General features: G+C 41.5%; 1 protein-coding gene across 13 annotated transcripts in view; it reads right to left on the bottom strand.

The window, feature by feature from the left end:
* SFMBT1 (Scm like with four mbt domains 1) overlaps positions 1 to 13,567 on the bottom strand; it is a 148,708-nt gene that overhangs the window by 46,150 nt on the left and 88,991 nt on the right. For 12 of the 13 annotated variants that reach the window (XM_017862496.1, XM_017862487.1, XM_017862494.1 and 9 more), the window contains one exon: positions 6,295 to 6,389. In XM_017862496.1, the coding sequence (XP_017717985.1) occupies positions 6,295 to 6,389 (95 nt within the window). Of the gene's footprint in view, positions 1 to 4,264; positions 4,362 to 6,294; positions 6,390 to 13,567 lie in introns of all 13 variants that reach the window. The other variant, XM_017862498.1, reaches the window with a different exon arrangement.

Here is a 13,567-nt window from a genome sequence, read left to right as displayed (position 1 = left end):
TCTATAAAAAAAAAAAAAATTAGCCAGGCATGGTGGTGCATGCCTGTAGTCCTATATGCTCAGGATGCTGGGGTGGGAGGATTGCTTGAGCCTAGGAGTTCAAGGTTACTGTTTGGAAGAACAGAGGCAAGATGGCGCAGTTCCGGGTCCTTCACCGTCAACTTTCCCACGCCTGGGGAAAGACATGGGTCAACTGCGCAGGCGCAACCCGACCTCCGACGGAGAAGAACCGGAACCCGCCTAGCCACGCCTACCACCCCGCCCCCGACCCGCCTATGTCCCGCCCACTGCCCTCCCACTCCCGGGTCCAGGACATAAAAGCCGCTCCCGGCGGGCGCGCGGAACGAACTTCCTCGGCCACTCCTCGTACGTGGGACCCAGGAACCTTGTCCGAGAACGCCGGAGCAAACTTCCTCGGCCCCTCCTCCTGCGCGGGACCCAGGAACCTCGCCCGAGAGCGCCGGAGCGAACTTCCTCGGCCCCTCCTCCTGCGCGGGACCCAGGAACCTCGCCCGAGAGCGCCGGAGCGAACTTCCTTGGCCCCTGCTCCTGTGCGGACCTAGGAACTTCGCCTGAGAACGCCGGAGCGACTTCATCGGCCTCCATCGCCGGAGGCCGGTGAACCTCGCCCCTCCCTCACATTGGCTTGTAAATAAAGTTTTTTTTTTGCCTTGCCTACTTGCCTTTTCTCTGGCATTTGCTCTGGGGGTCGCATTAAAGCAAATCAGTTACAATAAGCTATGATTGCACCACTACATGCCAGCCTGGGCAGGGTCTTACTTTTATAAGATCCTGTCTATAAAATAAATAAATAATTTTAAAAGTATTAAAATGGCAAGTTGTACATATATATATTACAATTTTTTTTTAATTTAGTGGTTGCCGAAAGGTTTTCAATATGCATCTTTAATTGCAGTCTACTTACAAATGACATTTTACCACTTCATATGTTACATAAAGATCTTAGAATGGTATACTCCCAATCCTCCATCATTTGTGTTATTACAGTTACATATGCTATACACACACAGTAAATTTCTACTAGTTTTGCTTCAAAGTTATCTTTTAGAGATACTGAAATTAAGAAAAAATGAACTTTGTATCTATACGGCCGGGCGCCTGTGGCTCACGCCTGTAATCCCAGCACTTTGGGAGGCCGAGATGGGCAGATCACGAGGCCAGGAGATTGAGACCATCCTGGCTAACACGGTGAAACCCCGTCTCTACTAAAATACAAAACAAATTAGCCGGGCGTGGTGGCGGGCGCCTGTAGTCCAGCTACTCAGGAGGCTGAGGCAGGAGAATGGCGTGAATCTGGGAGGCGGAGCTTGCAGTGAGCCGAGATTGCACCACTGCACTCCAGCCTGGGGCACAGAGCGAGACTCCGTCTCAAAAAAAAAGAAAAGAAAAGAAAAAATGAACTTTGTATCTATCTACATTTATACCACTCCCATAATTCTTTGTATAGATCCAAGTTCCTGTCTTATATCAAATTCCTTCTGTCTTAAGAAGTTTCCTTACTGTTTTTTGTAGTGCAGGTCTCCTGGTAATAAATTCCCTTACTTTCTGTTTTCCTTTAAAAAGTCTTTATTTCTCCTTCACTTTTGGATGAAATTTTTGCTAGATATAGAATTTCGGGTTAAGTTTTTTTCTTTCAACATCTTAAAAATCTTACCCAACTATCTGGGTTGCATAGTGTCTGAAAAGAATTGTCCTCTTTCTCTTTGGTTCTCAGTAGTTTGAATGTGATGTGTCTGGGCGTGTTTTATTTGTTTAGTAATTATTCTGTTTGCATTCTCTGAGTTTCTTGGATCTATGGTATAGTATCTTTCTTTTCTTTGGAAAATTGTCCATCTCATCAAATATCTTTTCCTCGCTCTTTTTCCTTCTGAGATTCCAATTACAAATATATTACACTTTTTGATATTATCTCATACTGTTGGTTGCTGTGGTCTCTTTTAAATTCCCACTCTTTTTTTCTCTTTGTATTTCAATCTGGGCTATTTCTAATGATCTGTCTTCAAGTTCATGGATCCTTTCCTCAGTTATGTCAAATCTACTGGTGAGCCTACCAAAGGCATTCAACTTTTTTATCACATTTTTCATTTCTATTATTTCTATTTCATTTTTTCTAATAGCTTCCACGTCTGCAGGAGTTCCTTTTCTGTTCATGCATGTTTTCCACCTATTCTGCTAGAGCTTTTAACATATTAATCACAGTTATTTAAAATTCCAACATCTACGTCACGAGTCTGGTTCTATTGATTGCTTTGTCTTTTGACGCTTTGCTGTTTGTCTCTTGCTTCTTTATGTGCCCCATAACATTTGGTTGGAAGTCAGACATTATGTATAGAACAGTCAAGACTGAGGCAAATAGTACTTATGCCTGGAAATGGGCATGTTTCTTCCTTTCTTAGGCCTTTAGTTTGAGAGAGAAAGTTAAGTTAATCTAGTCGGAAGTGAAGCTGGATTTGTGTTTTATTGTTGCTACGGTACATTCACAAGTACACCACAGGCTCCAAATTCCTCTAGTATTATCTAGGATTTAGGGTATAGCTCATTTGCCAGAGGTTTTTTTCTTTTTATCTCAATGTCTGCTGTTCCACCCTCAGATTTAGGTCTTTTGTTGGTGACTACACCTCAGAGACCATCTCCTTTCCATGCTCTTGCCTCTCCCATACAACAGACCGCCATTTTTCAACACTCTAACTTGGTGGTGAGGAACAGGTAGGGGAGAGTACTCCCTGAGATTCAGCCACAGTCTTGGAGGCTCTGTGCCCCTGGGTCTAGAGGGTGAGAATTTCTCAGTGATTCTACCTGTCCCTCAACCTCAACAGCAGGGAATCCATAATGCTACAGTATGTATTCCTATCCCTCTCCCAAGGTACAGAGGGCTTATTTTCCCTTCTATTTCGCGGGTATAATGGGTCTGTATCTTTGTCACAGGATTAATAAGAGTTTGTAATCCTTCCCTAACAATTTAAAGTTTTTGTCCTAGAGCATGCAGGTAACACTTAGTGCCTTTCCCACAGTGGGTGCCTTTCCTTCCACCAGAATGCACATGAACAAGGCTTTTTCACTCTTGGAGATGCTTTCTCCCTGCAAATCTGATTGATCTCTAATTCCTCCCTCCTGTGTTCCAAACTGGATCCTGTAAAACTCTTGCCATAGGCCTGCACATCCATCTCCTTTGATTTGGAGATCTGAGTTCTACCAGCTTTGCCTATAATCTGCTAGCCACAAGCATCCCATCGCAGAATCTTCCCACACCCATGCGTGATTTTCACTGTATTTGGCAGCCCTTCACCACAGATTATGATTCAGATTTACTAAAATTTCGTACATTTGACAATAAAGAAGTTTTGCATTTGTTTCCCACTCTCCTGGTGGCTTTGTCATTCAAAGAGGAAGAGGTGAAATCTGTTTCTTTAACATGACTTTTTTAGAACCAGAATCTTTGTAAGAAAATTTGTTCTCCATTTGAATATCAGTACAAATAAATAAGCTTGGGTACATACATATCAGAATAAGAATAACATCAAAAACAAGAATTCAAAGCTATTATATCACCACTAAACAGGCTTTCCATGTTAAAAAAGAATATTGAAAACAATTACAAAAGATTAATCAATTCAATATGAAATAAAATCCTTATCTGAAATATGTAATTCTCACCACTTTAAGAGAGATAAATGAACAAAGAATAATCAAAAAGGGCAGCTAACATGCCTGGGTTTTTACATATGGAAAACTAAAAATAGTGGGACTCCCTGGGCATGGTGGCTCACGCCTGTAATACCAGCACTCTGGGAGGCCGAGGCAAGCGGATCACGAGTTCAGGAGATAGAGACCATCCTGGCTAACATGGTGAAACCCCATCTCTACTAAAAATACAAAAAATTAGCCAGGCATGATGGCAGGCGCCTGTAGTCCCAGCTACTCGGGAGGCTGAGGCAGGAGAATGGCGGGACTCTTTACCATATAAAGACAACAGCTAAAATAATATGGTCAAACCTCACAAAATCACAGACAACACTGATTGTGCGTCAGTGTCTTCACAAATCCTAGAAAAAAAGAACTATGCCCTATGGAATACTGCTATGGGCTAAACGGTTCACCCCAAAATTTGTATGTTCAAACCCTAACCTCCAGTATGACTGTTTGGACATAGGCCATTTATGAAGGTTGTCTTAGTCTATTTAGGGTGCTATACCAAAATATCTTAGACTGGAAAATGTATAAACAACAGAAATTTACTGCTCACAATTCTGGAGGCTGGAAAGTCCAAGATCAAGGCTCCAGTGGACTCAGGATCTGGTGAGGGCTCGCTTTCTGCTTCAAAGATGGTGCCTTCTTGCTGTCTTCACATGGTGGAAGTTGAGCAAACAAGCTCTATCAAGCCTCCTTTATAACGGCGCAATCCCATTTATGAGAAAAAGCCTTTATGGCCTAATCACCTCCCCAAGGCCCCACCTCTTCATACCACTGCAGTTGGAATTAGGTTTCAACATATAAATTTTGGAAAGGCACAAACATTTAGAGGTCAGAAGGATGGAGCCCTGATCTAACAGAATTGGTGTCCTTTAAGAAGAGACACCAGAGAGCTCTTTCTGTTTCTACCATGTGAGGACACAGCAAGATGGCAACTATCTGCAAGCCAGAAAGAGGGCCCTCACCAGAAAGCAGCTACACACCTAGGCTTTCAGTCTCCACAACTGTGAGAAGATAAATGTCCGTTGTTTAAGCCACCTAGTCTACGACATTTTGCTATGGCAGCCCAAACAGACTATGACAAATATGAAATAAGTAGTTTTAGAATTAATTATTCTGTGTGTTTTAAGAGGGAGTTAGAGTAAACAGGTTAAAAACTAGGTCTAGGATGGGCAGAGTGACTCACGCCTGTAATCCCAGCACTTTGGGAGGCCAAGGCGGTAAGATTGCTTGAGCCCAGGAGTTTGAGACTGGCCAACATGGTGAAACACTATCTCGACTAAAAATTAGCTGGCTGTGGTGGTGCACACCTGTACTTCCAGTTACTTAAGAGGCTGAGGTGGGAGGATCACCTGAGCCCAGGGGATTGAGGCTACAGTGAGCTGTGATGGGCGACGGACTAAGACACTGACTGCCCCCCAACAGAAAAAAACCTAGGTCTAGATATAAACTATGAACAAAATTTGGGGTACTTTCTTACATTCTAAAGTCATTACACAGGGCAATTATGTTGTCACTGACAAAGTATTAAACTGGGTTGTTAGGGCATAAAACCAGACTGCACAGGTCACTAATATGACATGTAAGTATGTATGTCATACTTATGTTCTGCTCAATAAGAGTGACAGCAAATAATGCTACTGAAATTACTTTCAATGAATGCAACAAAGTAAATGCAACAAAGTGCAATAATTTTTTTTCAATTTATGACAAGGTTTTTTGACAAAAATAAAGGAACGTTCATAAACGGTCAAAAAGATAAGTCATGCATTGAGTGGCAGAAAATATACAAAACCAAAAAGGATTTTAGAATATGGCAAGTGTGACCGGGTGCGGTGGCTCATGCCTATAATCCCAGCACTTTGGGAGGCCAAGGCGGGCAGATCACGAGGTCAGGAGATCGAGATCATCCTGTCAATGGTGAAACCCTGTCTCTACTAAAAATACAAAAAAATTAGCCAGGCATGGTGGCAGGTGCCTGTAGTCCCAGCTACTCAGGAGGCTGAGGCAGGAGAATGGCGTGAACCTGGGAGGCGGAGCTTGCAGTGAGCCGAGATCTCGCCACTGCACTCCAGCCTGGGTGACAAAGCGAGACTCAGTCTCAAAAAAAAAAAAAGGCCGGGCACGGTGGCTCAAGCCTGTAATCCCAGCACTTTGGGAGGCTGAGACGGGCGGATCACGAGGTCAGGAGATCGAGACCATCCTGGCTAACACGGTGAAACCCCATCTCTACTAAAAAATACAAAAAACTAGCCGGGCGAGGTGGTGGGCGCCTGTAGTCCCAGTTACTCAGGAGGCTGAGGCAGGAGAATGGGTTAAGCCCGGGAGGCGGAGCTTGTAGTGAGCTGAGACCCGGCCACTGCACTCCAGCCTGGGCCACAGAGCGAGACTCCGTCTCAAAAAAAAAAAAAAGAATATGGCAAGTGTTCTTACTAAGTGTGGCAGGAGGGCAGGAGGAAAGAAAAAGCTCTTAAATTCTTTCAAGTACCACAAATTAAAATAACTTTAAATTCTCTAATGATAATACAGAGATTTGAAATAAAGGGATATAACACCAATAAGGCAAATATAGTTATTGCTTACATGTTTAAAAGACCCATAGGGAACTGCTGTGGACCCTGTTTCTTCTAGATAATCTTCCCAGCTTAATTCTATCTCTTCCATACCAGAGCCGGCATCTAGAATTAAAAATAAAACAAAAACAGGTGAATCCCAATTAAAGAAAACTCAAGGTATAAAAACATAAACCTAATAAACCTAACTTTACAGAATTTACTTCACGACTGATTTTGCACAAAATAATTAAGTGGGGTTTTTTTGTTTTGTTTTGTTTTTGTTTTTTAAATGATAGGTGCCCTTAGTGCACTGATTGTCAATGAATCTTCACAGAACAGCAGTCTGACATGCTATCTCTTGCTGAAGAGGCACCCAAATCTAGATTTCACCCAAATGGATCATATAAAACTGGTGAGAGTATAAACCATTACTATCATTTTGGACTGAAATTTAGTATTCTAATGTCAAACATTGAAGATACTTAATAAGCATTTCAAACTTTTTTCAACTTGATCCTTTCTTAGCGCTGAGTGAAAAATACTCCTAGTATTTTAGCTTAATCAAAAAAAAGCGTCATTATCCTTGCCTCCCTTCCTTTTTCTCCATACCTTATATCCAATCCGTAGAAGAATTCTGTAGGTATTATCTTCAAAATATATCCAAAAGCTAGAAAGATCTCCTAATGTCACAACTAAATCGACTAGAGAACCAAGAGCAAACAAACCCCAAAGCTAGCAGGAGACAAGAAATAACCAAGATCAGAACGGAACTGAAGGAGATAGAGACACGAAAAACCCTTCAAAAAAATAAACAAATACAGACGCTGGTTTTTTGAAAAAATTAATAAAATACCCATAATCCCAGCACTTTGGGAGGCTGAGGTGGGCAGATCACTTGAGGTCAAGAGTTTGAGACCAGCCTGGCCAACATGGTGAAACCCCATCTCTACTAAAAACACAAAAATTAGCCAGGCATGGTGGCACATGCCTGTCATCCCAGTTACTCAGGAGGCCGAGTCAGGAGAACTGCTTGAACCCAGGAGGCAGAGGTTGCAGTGGGCTGAGATCGTGCCACTGCACTCCAGCCTGGGTGACAGAGCGAGACTCTGTCTCAAAAATAAATAAATAAATAAATAAATAAATAAATAAATAAATAAACGACTAACTAGACTAATAAAGAAGAAAAAAGAGAAAAATCACATGGACACAATAAAAAATTATAAAGGCAATATCACCACCGACCCCCACAGAAATACAAACAACTATCAGAGAATACTATAAATACTTCTATGCAAATAAATTAGAAAATTTAGAAGAAATGGATAAATTCCTGGACACATACACCCTCCCAAGACTGAACCAGGAAGAAGTTGAATGCCTGAGTAGACCAATAATGAGTTCTGAAATTGAGGCAATAATGAACAGCCTACCAACCAAAAAAAAAAAGCCCAGGACAGATGGATTCACAGCTGATTTCTACCAGAGGTACAAAGAAGAGTTGGTATCATTTCTTCCAAAACTATTCCAAAAAACTGAAAATGAGGGACTCCTCCCTAACTCATTTTATGAGGCCAGCATCATCCTGATACCAAAACCTGTCAGAGAAACAACAAAAAAAGTAAACTGGCCGGGCGCGGTGGCTCATGCCTGTAATCCTAGCACTTTGGGAGGCCGAGGCAGGCGGATCATGAGGTCAGGAGATCGAGACAAAAAATTAGCCGGGCGAGGTGGCGGGCGCCTGTAGTCCCAGCTACTCGGGAGGCTGAGGCAGGAGAATGGCATGAACCCCGGGGGCGGAGCCTGCAGTGAGCCGAGATGGCGCCACCGCACTCCAGCCGGGATGACAGAGCAGAAAAAAAAAAAAAAAAAAAAAACTTCAGGACAATATTCCTGATGAACATTGATGCAAAAATCCTCAATAAAATACTTGCAAACAGAATCCAGAAGCACATCAGAAAGCTTACCTACCACAATTACGTAGGCTTCATCCCTGAAATGCAAGGCTGGTTCAACATAAGCAAATCAATAAACGTAGTTCATCACATAAACAGAATTAAAGATAAAAACCACATGATGCCGGGCGCGGTGGCTCACGCCTGTAATCCCAGCACTTTGGGAGGCCAAGATGGGAGGATCATGAGGTCAGGAGATCGAGACCATCCTGGCTAACATGGTGAAATCCCTTCTACTAAAAATAAAAAAAATTAGCTGGGCGTGGTGGCAGGCGCCTGTAGTTCCAGCTACTCGGGAGGCTGAGGCAGAAGAATGGCATGAACCCAGGAGGCAGAGCTTGCAGTGAGCCGAGATCATGCCACTGCACTCCAGCCTGGGTGACAGAGCGAGACTCCATGTCATAAATAAATAATTAAATAAATAAATAAATAAATAACAAACCACATGATTATCTCAAAAGACAAAGAAAAGTCTTGGAAAAAATTCAACATCCCTTCATGTTAAAAACTCTCAATAGGCTGGACGTGGTAGTTCATGCCTGTAATCCCACCACTGTGGGAGGCCGCTGTGGGCAGATCACAAAGTCAAGAGATCGAGACCATCCTGGCCAACATGGTGAAACCCCGTCTCTACTAAAAATACAAAAATTAGTCAGGCATGGTGGCACACACCTGTAGTCCCAGCTACTCGGGAGGCTGAGGCAGAAGAATTGCTTGAACCAGGGAAGCAGAGGTTGCAGTGAGCTGAGATCGTGCCACTGAACTCCAGCCTGGCGATGGAGTGAGGCACTGTCTCAAAAATAAACAAATAAATAAAATAGGCCCGGTGCAGTGACTCACGCCTGTAATCCCAGCACTTTGGGAGGCCGAGGCAGGTGGATGACAAGGTCAGGAGTTTGAGACCAGCCTGGCCAACATGGTGAAATCCTGTCTCTACTAAAAATACAACAAAAAAAATTAGCTGGGCATGGTGGCGCGCACTTGTAGTCCCAGCTACTCAGGAGGCTGAGGGAGAAGAATCACTTGAACAGGGGAGGTGGAGGTTGCAGTGGGCTGAGATTGCGCCACTGCACTCCAGCCTGGGCAACAGAGCAAAATTCCATCTCAAAAAATAAATAAATAAAATAAAATAAAATAAAAACTCTCAATAAACTAGGTATTGATGGAACATATCTCAAAATAATAAGAGCCATTTATGACAAACTCACAGCCAATATCATACGGAATGGGCAAAAACTGGAGGCATTCCCCTTGAAAACTAGCACAAGACAAGGATGCCCTCTTTCACCACTCCTATTAAACATAGTATTGGAAGTTCTGGCCAGGGCAATCAGGCAAGAGAAAGTGAGAAAGGGTATTCAAATAGGAAGAGAGGAAGTCAAACTGTCTCTGTTTGCAGATGACATGATCCTATATCTAGAAAACCCCATCGTTTCAGCCCAAAAGCTTCATAAGCTGAGAAGCAACTTCCGCAAAATCTCACGATACAAAATCAATGTGCAAAACTCACAAGCATTCCTATACACCAACAACGGACAAACAGAAAGCCAAATCATGAATGAACTTCCATTCACAATTGCTACAGGGAATAAAATACCTAAGAATACAGTTAACAAGGGAAGTGAAGGACCCCTTCAAGGAGAACTACAAACCACTGCTCAAGGAAATCAGAGAGGACACAAACAAATGGAAAAACATTCCATGCTCATAGACAGGAAGAATCAAAACATCATGAAAATGGTCATACTACCCAAAGTAATTTATAGATTCAATACTATTCGCATTAAACTACCACAGACATTCTTCACAGAATTAGAAACAAACTTTTACATTTCACAGGAAACCAAAAAAAAGCAGATTAACCAAGATAATCCTAAGCAAAAAGAACAAATGTGGAGGCATAACCCTACCTGACTTCAAACTATACTACAAGTCTACAGTAATCAAAACAGCATGGTACTGGTACAAAAGCAGACACCTAGACCAATGGAACAGAATAGAGAACTCAGAAATAAGACTGCACATCTACAACCATCTGATTTTCAACAAACCTGACAAAAACGAGCACTGAGGAAAGGATTCCCTATTTATTAAATGGTGCTGGGAGAACTGACTAAGTCATAAGCAGAAAATTGAAACTGGATTCCTTCCTTACACCTTATACAAAAATTAACTCAAGATGCATTAAAGACTTAAATGTAAAACCCAAAACTATATAAACCCTAGAAGAAAATCTACGCACTAACATTCAGGGAATAGGCATGGGCAAAGATTTCATGACAACAGCAATCACAACAAAAGTAAAAATTGACAAACGGTATCTAATTAAACTAAAGAACTTCTACACAGCAAAAGAAACGATCACCAGAGCAAAAAGACAACCTATGGAATGGGAGAACATTTTGTAATCTCTCCATTTGACAAAGGTCTAATATCCAGAATCTACAAGGAACTTAAACAAATTTACAAGAAAAAACCCAACAACCCCATTAAAAAGTGGACAAAGGACATGAATAGACACTTTACAAAAGAAGACATTCATGCGGCCAACAAACATAAAAAAAAGCTCAACCTCACTGATGATTAGAGAAATGCAAATCAAAACCACAATGAGATACCATCTATTGCCAGTCAGAACGATGAGTATTAAAAAGTCAAGAAATAGGCTGGGCAGGGTGGCTCATGCCTATAATCCCAGCACTTGGGGAGGCCGCAGCAGGAGGATCACTTGAGGTCAGGAATTCAAGACCAGCCTAGCCAACATGGTGAAACCCCATCTCTACTAAAAATACAAAAATTAGCCAGGTGTGGTGGCGTGCGCCTGTAATCAAATCTACTCAGGAGGCTGAGGCAGGAGAATCGCTTGAAGCTGAGAGGTGGAGGTGACAGTGAGCAGAGATCACACCACTGCACTCCAGCCTGAATGACAGAGTGAGACTCTGTCTCAAAAAAATTAAATTAAAAAGTCAAGAAACAACAGATGCTGTTGAGGCTGCAGAGAAATAGGAACACTTTTACACTGTTGGTGGGAATGTAAATTAGTTCAACCATTGTGGAAGACAGTGTGACAATTCCTCAAAGACCTGGAACCAGAAATACCATTTGACTCAGCAATTCCATTACTGGGTATCTACCCAAAGGAATATAAATCATTCTATTACAAAGATACATGTACACGTATGTTCATGCAGCACTATTCTCAATAGCAGACACATGGGATCAACCCAAATGCCCATCAATAATAGACTGGACAAAGAAAACCTGGTACATATACACCATGGAATACCATGCGGCCATAAAAATGAACGAGAGTATGTCCTTTGCAGGGACATGGATGGAGCTAGAAGCATTATCTTCAGCAAACTAACGCAGGAACAGAAAAGCAAACCCCACACGTTCTCACGTATAAGTGGGAGCTGAACAATGTGAACACATGGACACATCAATGGCGGGGGAGGGGGGAATACACATTGGGGCCTGTCAAGGGGACAGGGGGAGGGAGAGCATCAGGAAAAATAGTTAATGTATATTGGGCTTAATACCTAGGTGATGAGATGATAGGTGCAGCAAATCACCATGGCACATGTTTATCCATGTAACAAACCTGCACATCCTGCACATGTATCCCGGAAATTAAAAACAAACAAAAAACATATCTCAAATCGAATCACTTCCCACCACATCTATTGGCTATCTCTAGTCCAAGGTCTAACCACATTATCTTCCAACTTTCAACTGCACTTAAAATCTAAAATCTGTGGGACACTAAAAAGGTTGTACATGACCTGATCCCTGGCTGCCCACCCTACCACTTTATCCCCAGCCAGACTATCCATGCTCACCACACTTGGGTGACAATGAGGTTCTTGCCATTCTTTAATCATATTCTTTCCACAAAGTCTCTACATTTGTTATTCCTCAGCTCAAAGAATCATCTCCCAGTGTCCTTCATGCTCCCTTTCATTCAAGTCTCTACTCAAATGTTCCCCTTCAGAAAGGCAACAGTATCCATCTTTCGGTTCTGCTTCCCTTTTCTTCATGGCATTCATTCCTATTGACAATATACCTGTAAGATCATAAACTCCATAAAGTCAGGAATTTGTCACCTAGATTCTTAAAATACTCTTGTTAAGTGAGCAAAGACTCAAGTACTCTATAATCCAATAATCTCACTTCACATAAACTCCCTAAGAGCAGAGATGGTTGTTTTGTTTTTTTCTCCTTTTCTTTTCTTTTTTTTTTTTTTTTTGTTGTTGTTGTTGATTGACGTATTCCTCTGCCCAGAACAATGCTTGTTATATAGAAAATTCCAATAAACTGCTGAATGAGTATACCCTAGGGGAAACCATACTCCACATGACCACAGGGAGGTAAATATAAGGATGTTCATCACAGCAGCATTTGTATTATCAACAAATTGGAAGCAGTAAGTAGAATAGATAAGTTATGGCAATCCTTCAATGGAATACTACTATACGGTAGTTGAAATGAATGCTACTGTTGACACAGATAAGTCTCAAAAACACACATCAAGCAGAAAAGGCAAGTGCAGAATGAAAAGCACAGCTAGATACAACTTAGATTTCAAAACAAAACTTTGTAGTGTAATGTTTATGAATACATGCATATTAATATAGGAGTGTAAAGACAAGGATGAAAAGAATATGTATCAACTTCAACGAAGTTACCTTTGGGCATAAAGAGAAGGAAACAGATTAGAAGGGAAGTACAAAAGACGTTTAAACTGTATTATGTTCCACTTCTTTAAAAAATGAAAATGCAGGAAAAGATGTTCAACATTACTAATCATTAGGGAAATGCAAATCAGAACTACAATGAAATGCCACTTCACACATATTAGAATAACTATAAACAAAAAGGCAAAAAATAACAAGTGTTGGTGAGGATGTGGAGAATTAAGAATGCTTGTGTATTTCTGGTGGGAATGTAAATGGTACAGCCACTGTAGAAAACTGTACAGTACTTCCTCAAAATATTTTGTAAATTATCATATGATCTATCTATCTATCTATCTATCTATCTATCTATCTATCTATCTATCTATGCATGTCTGTGTATATACCCAAAAAGAATTAAAAAGAGGGACTCAAACATGTATTTGTACACAAATGTTTATAGCAGCAATATTCACAATAACCGAAAGGTAGAGGCAACCCAAGTGTCTATCAACAGATGAATGGATACAAAATGAATGTGGTATATACACACAATGGAATATCATTTAGCCTTTATAAAAAAAAAGGCCGGGCGCGGTGGCTCAAGCCTGTAATCCCAGCACTTTGGGAGGCCGAGACGGGCGGATCACGAGGTCAGGAGATCGAGACCATC

Source organism: Rhinopithecus bieti, unplaced genomic scaffold (assembly GCF_001698545.2).
Source record: "Rhinopithecus bieti isolate Rb0 unplaced genomic scaffold, ASM169854v2 scaffold_64314, whole genome shotgun sequence".
In the NCBI taxonomy this organism is placed as follows: Eukaryota; Metazoa; Chordata; class Mammalia; order Primates; family Cercopithecidae; genus Rhinopithecus; species Rhinopithecus bieti.
The sequence above is the reverse complement of the archived record's forward strand: the minus strand, read 5'-3'. Positions and strand labels throughout refer to the sequence as shown.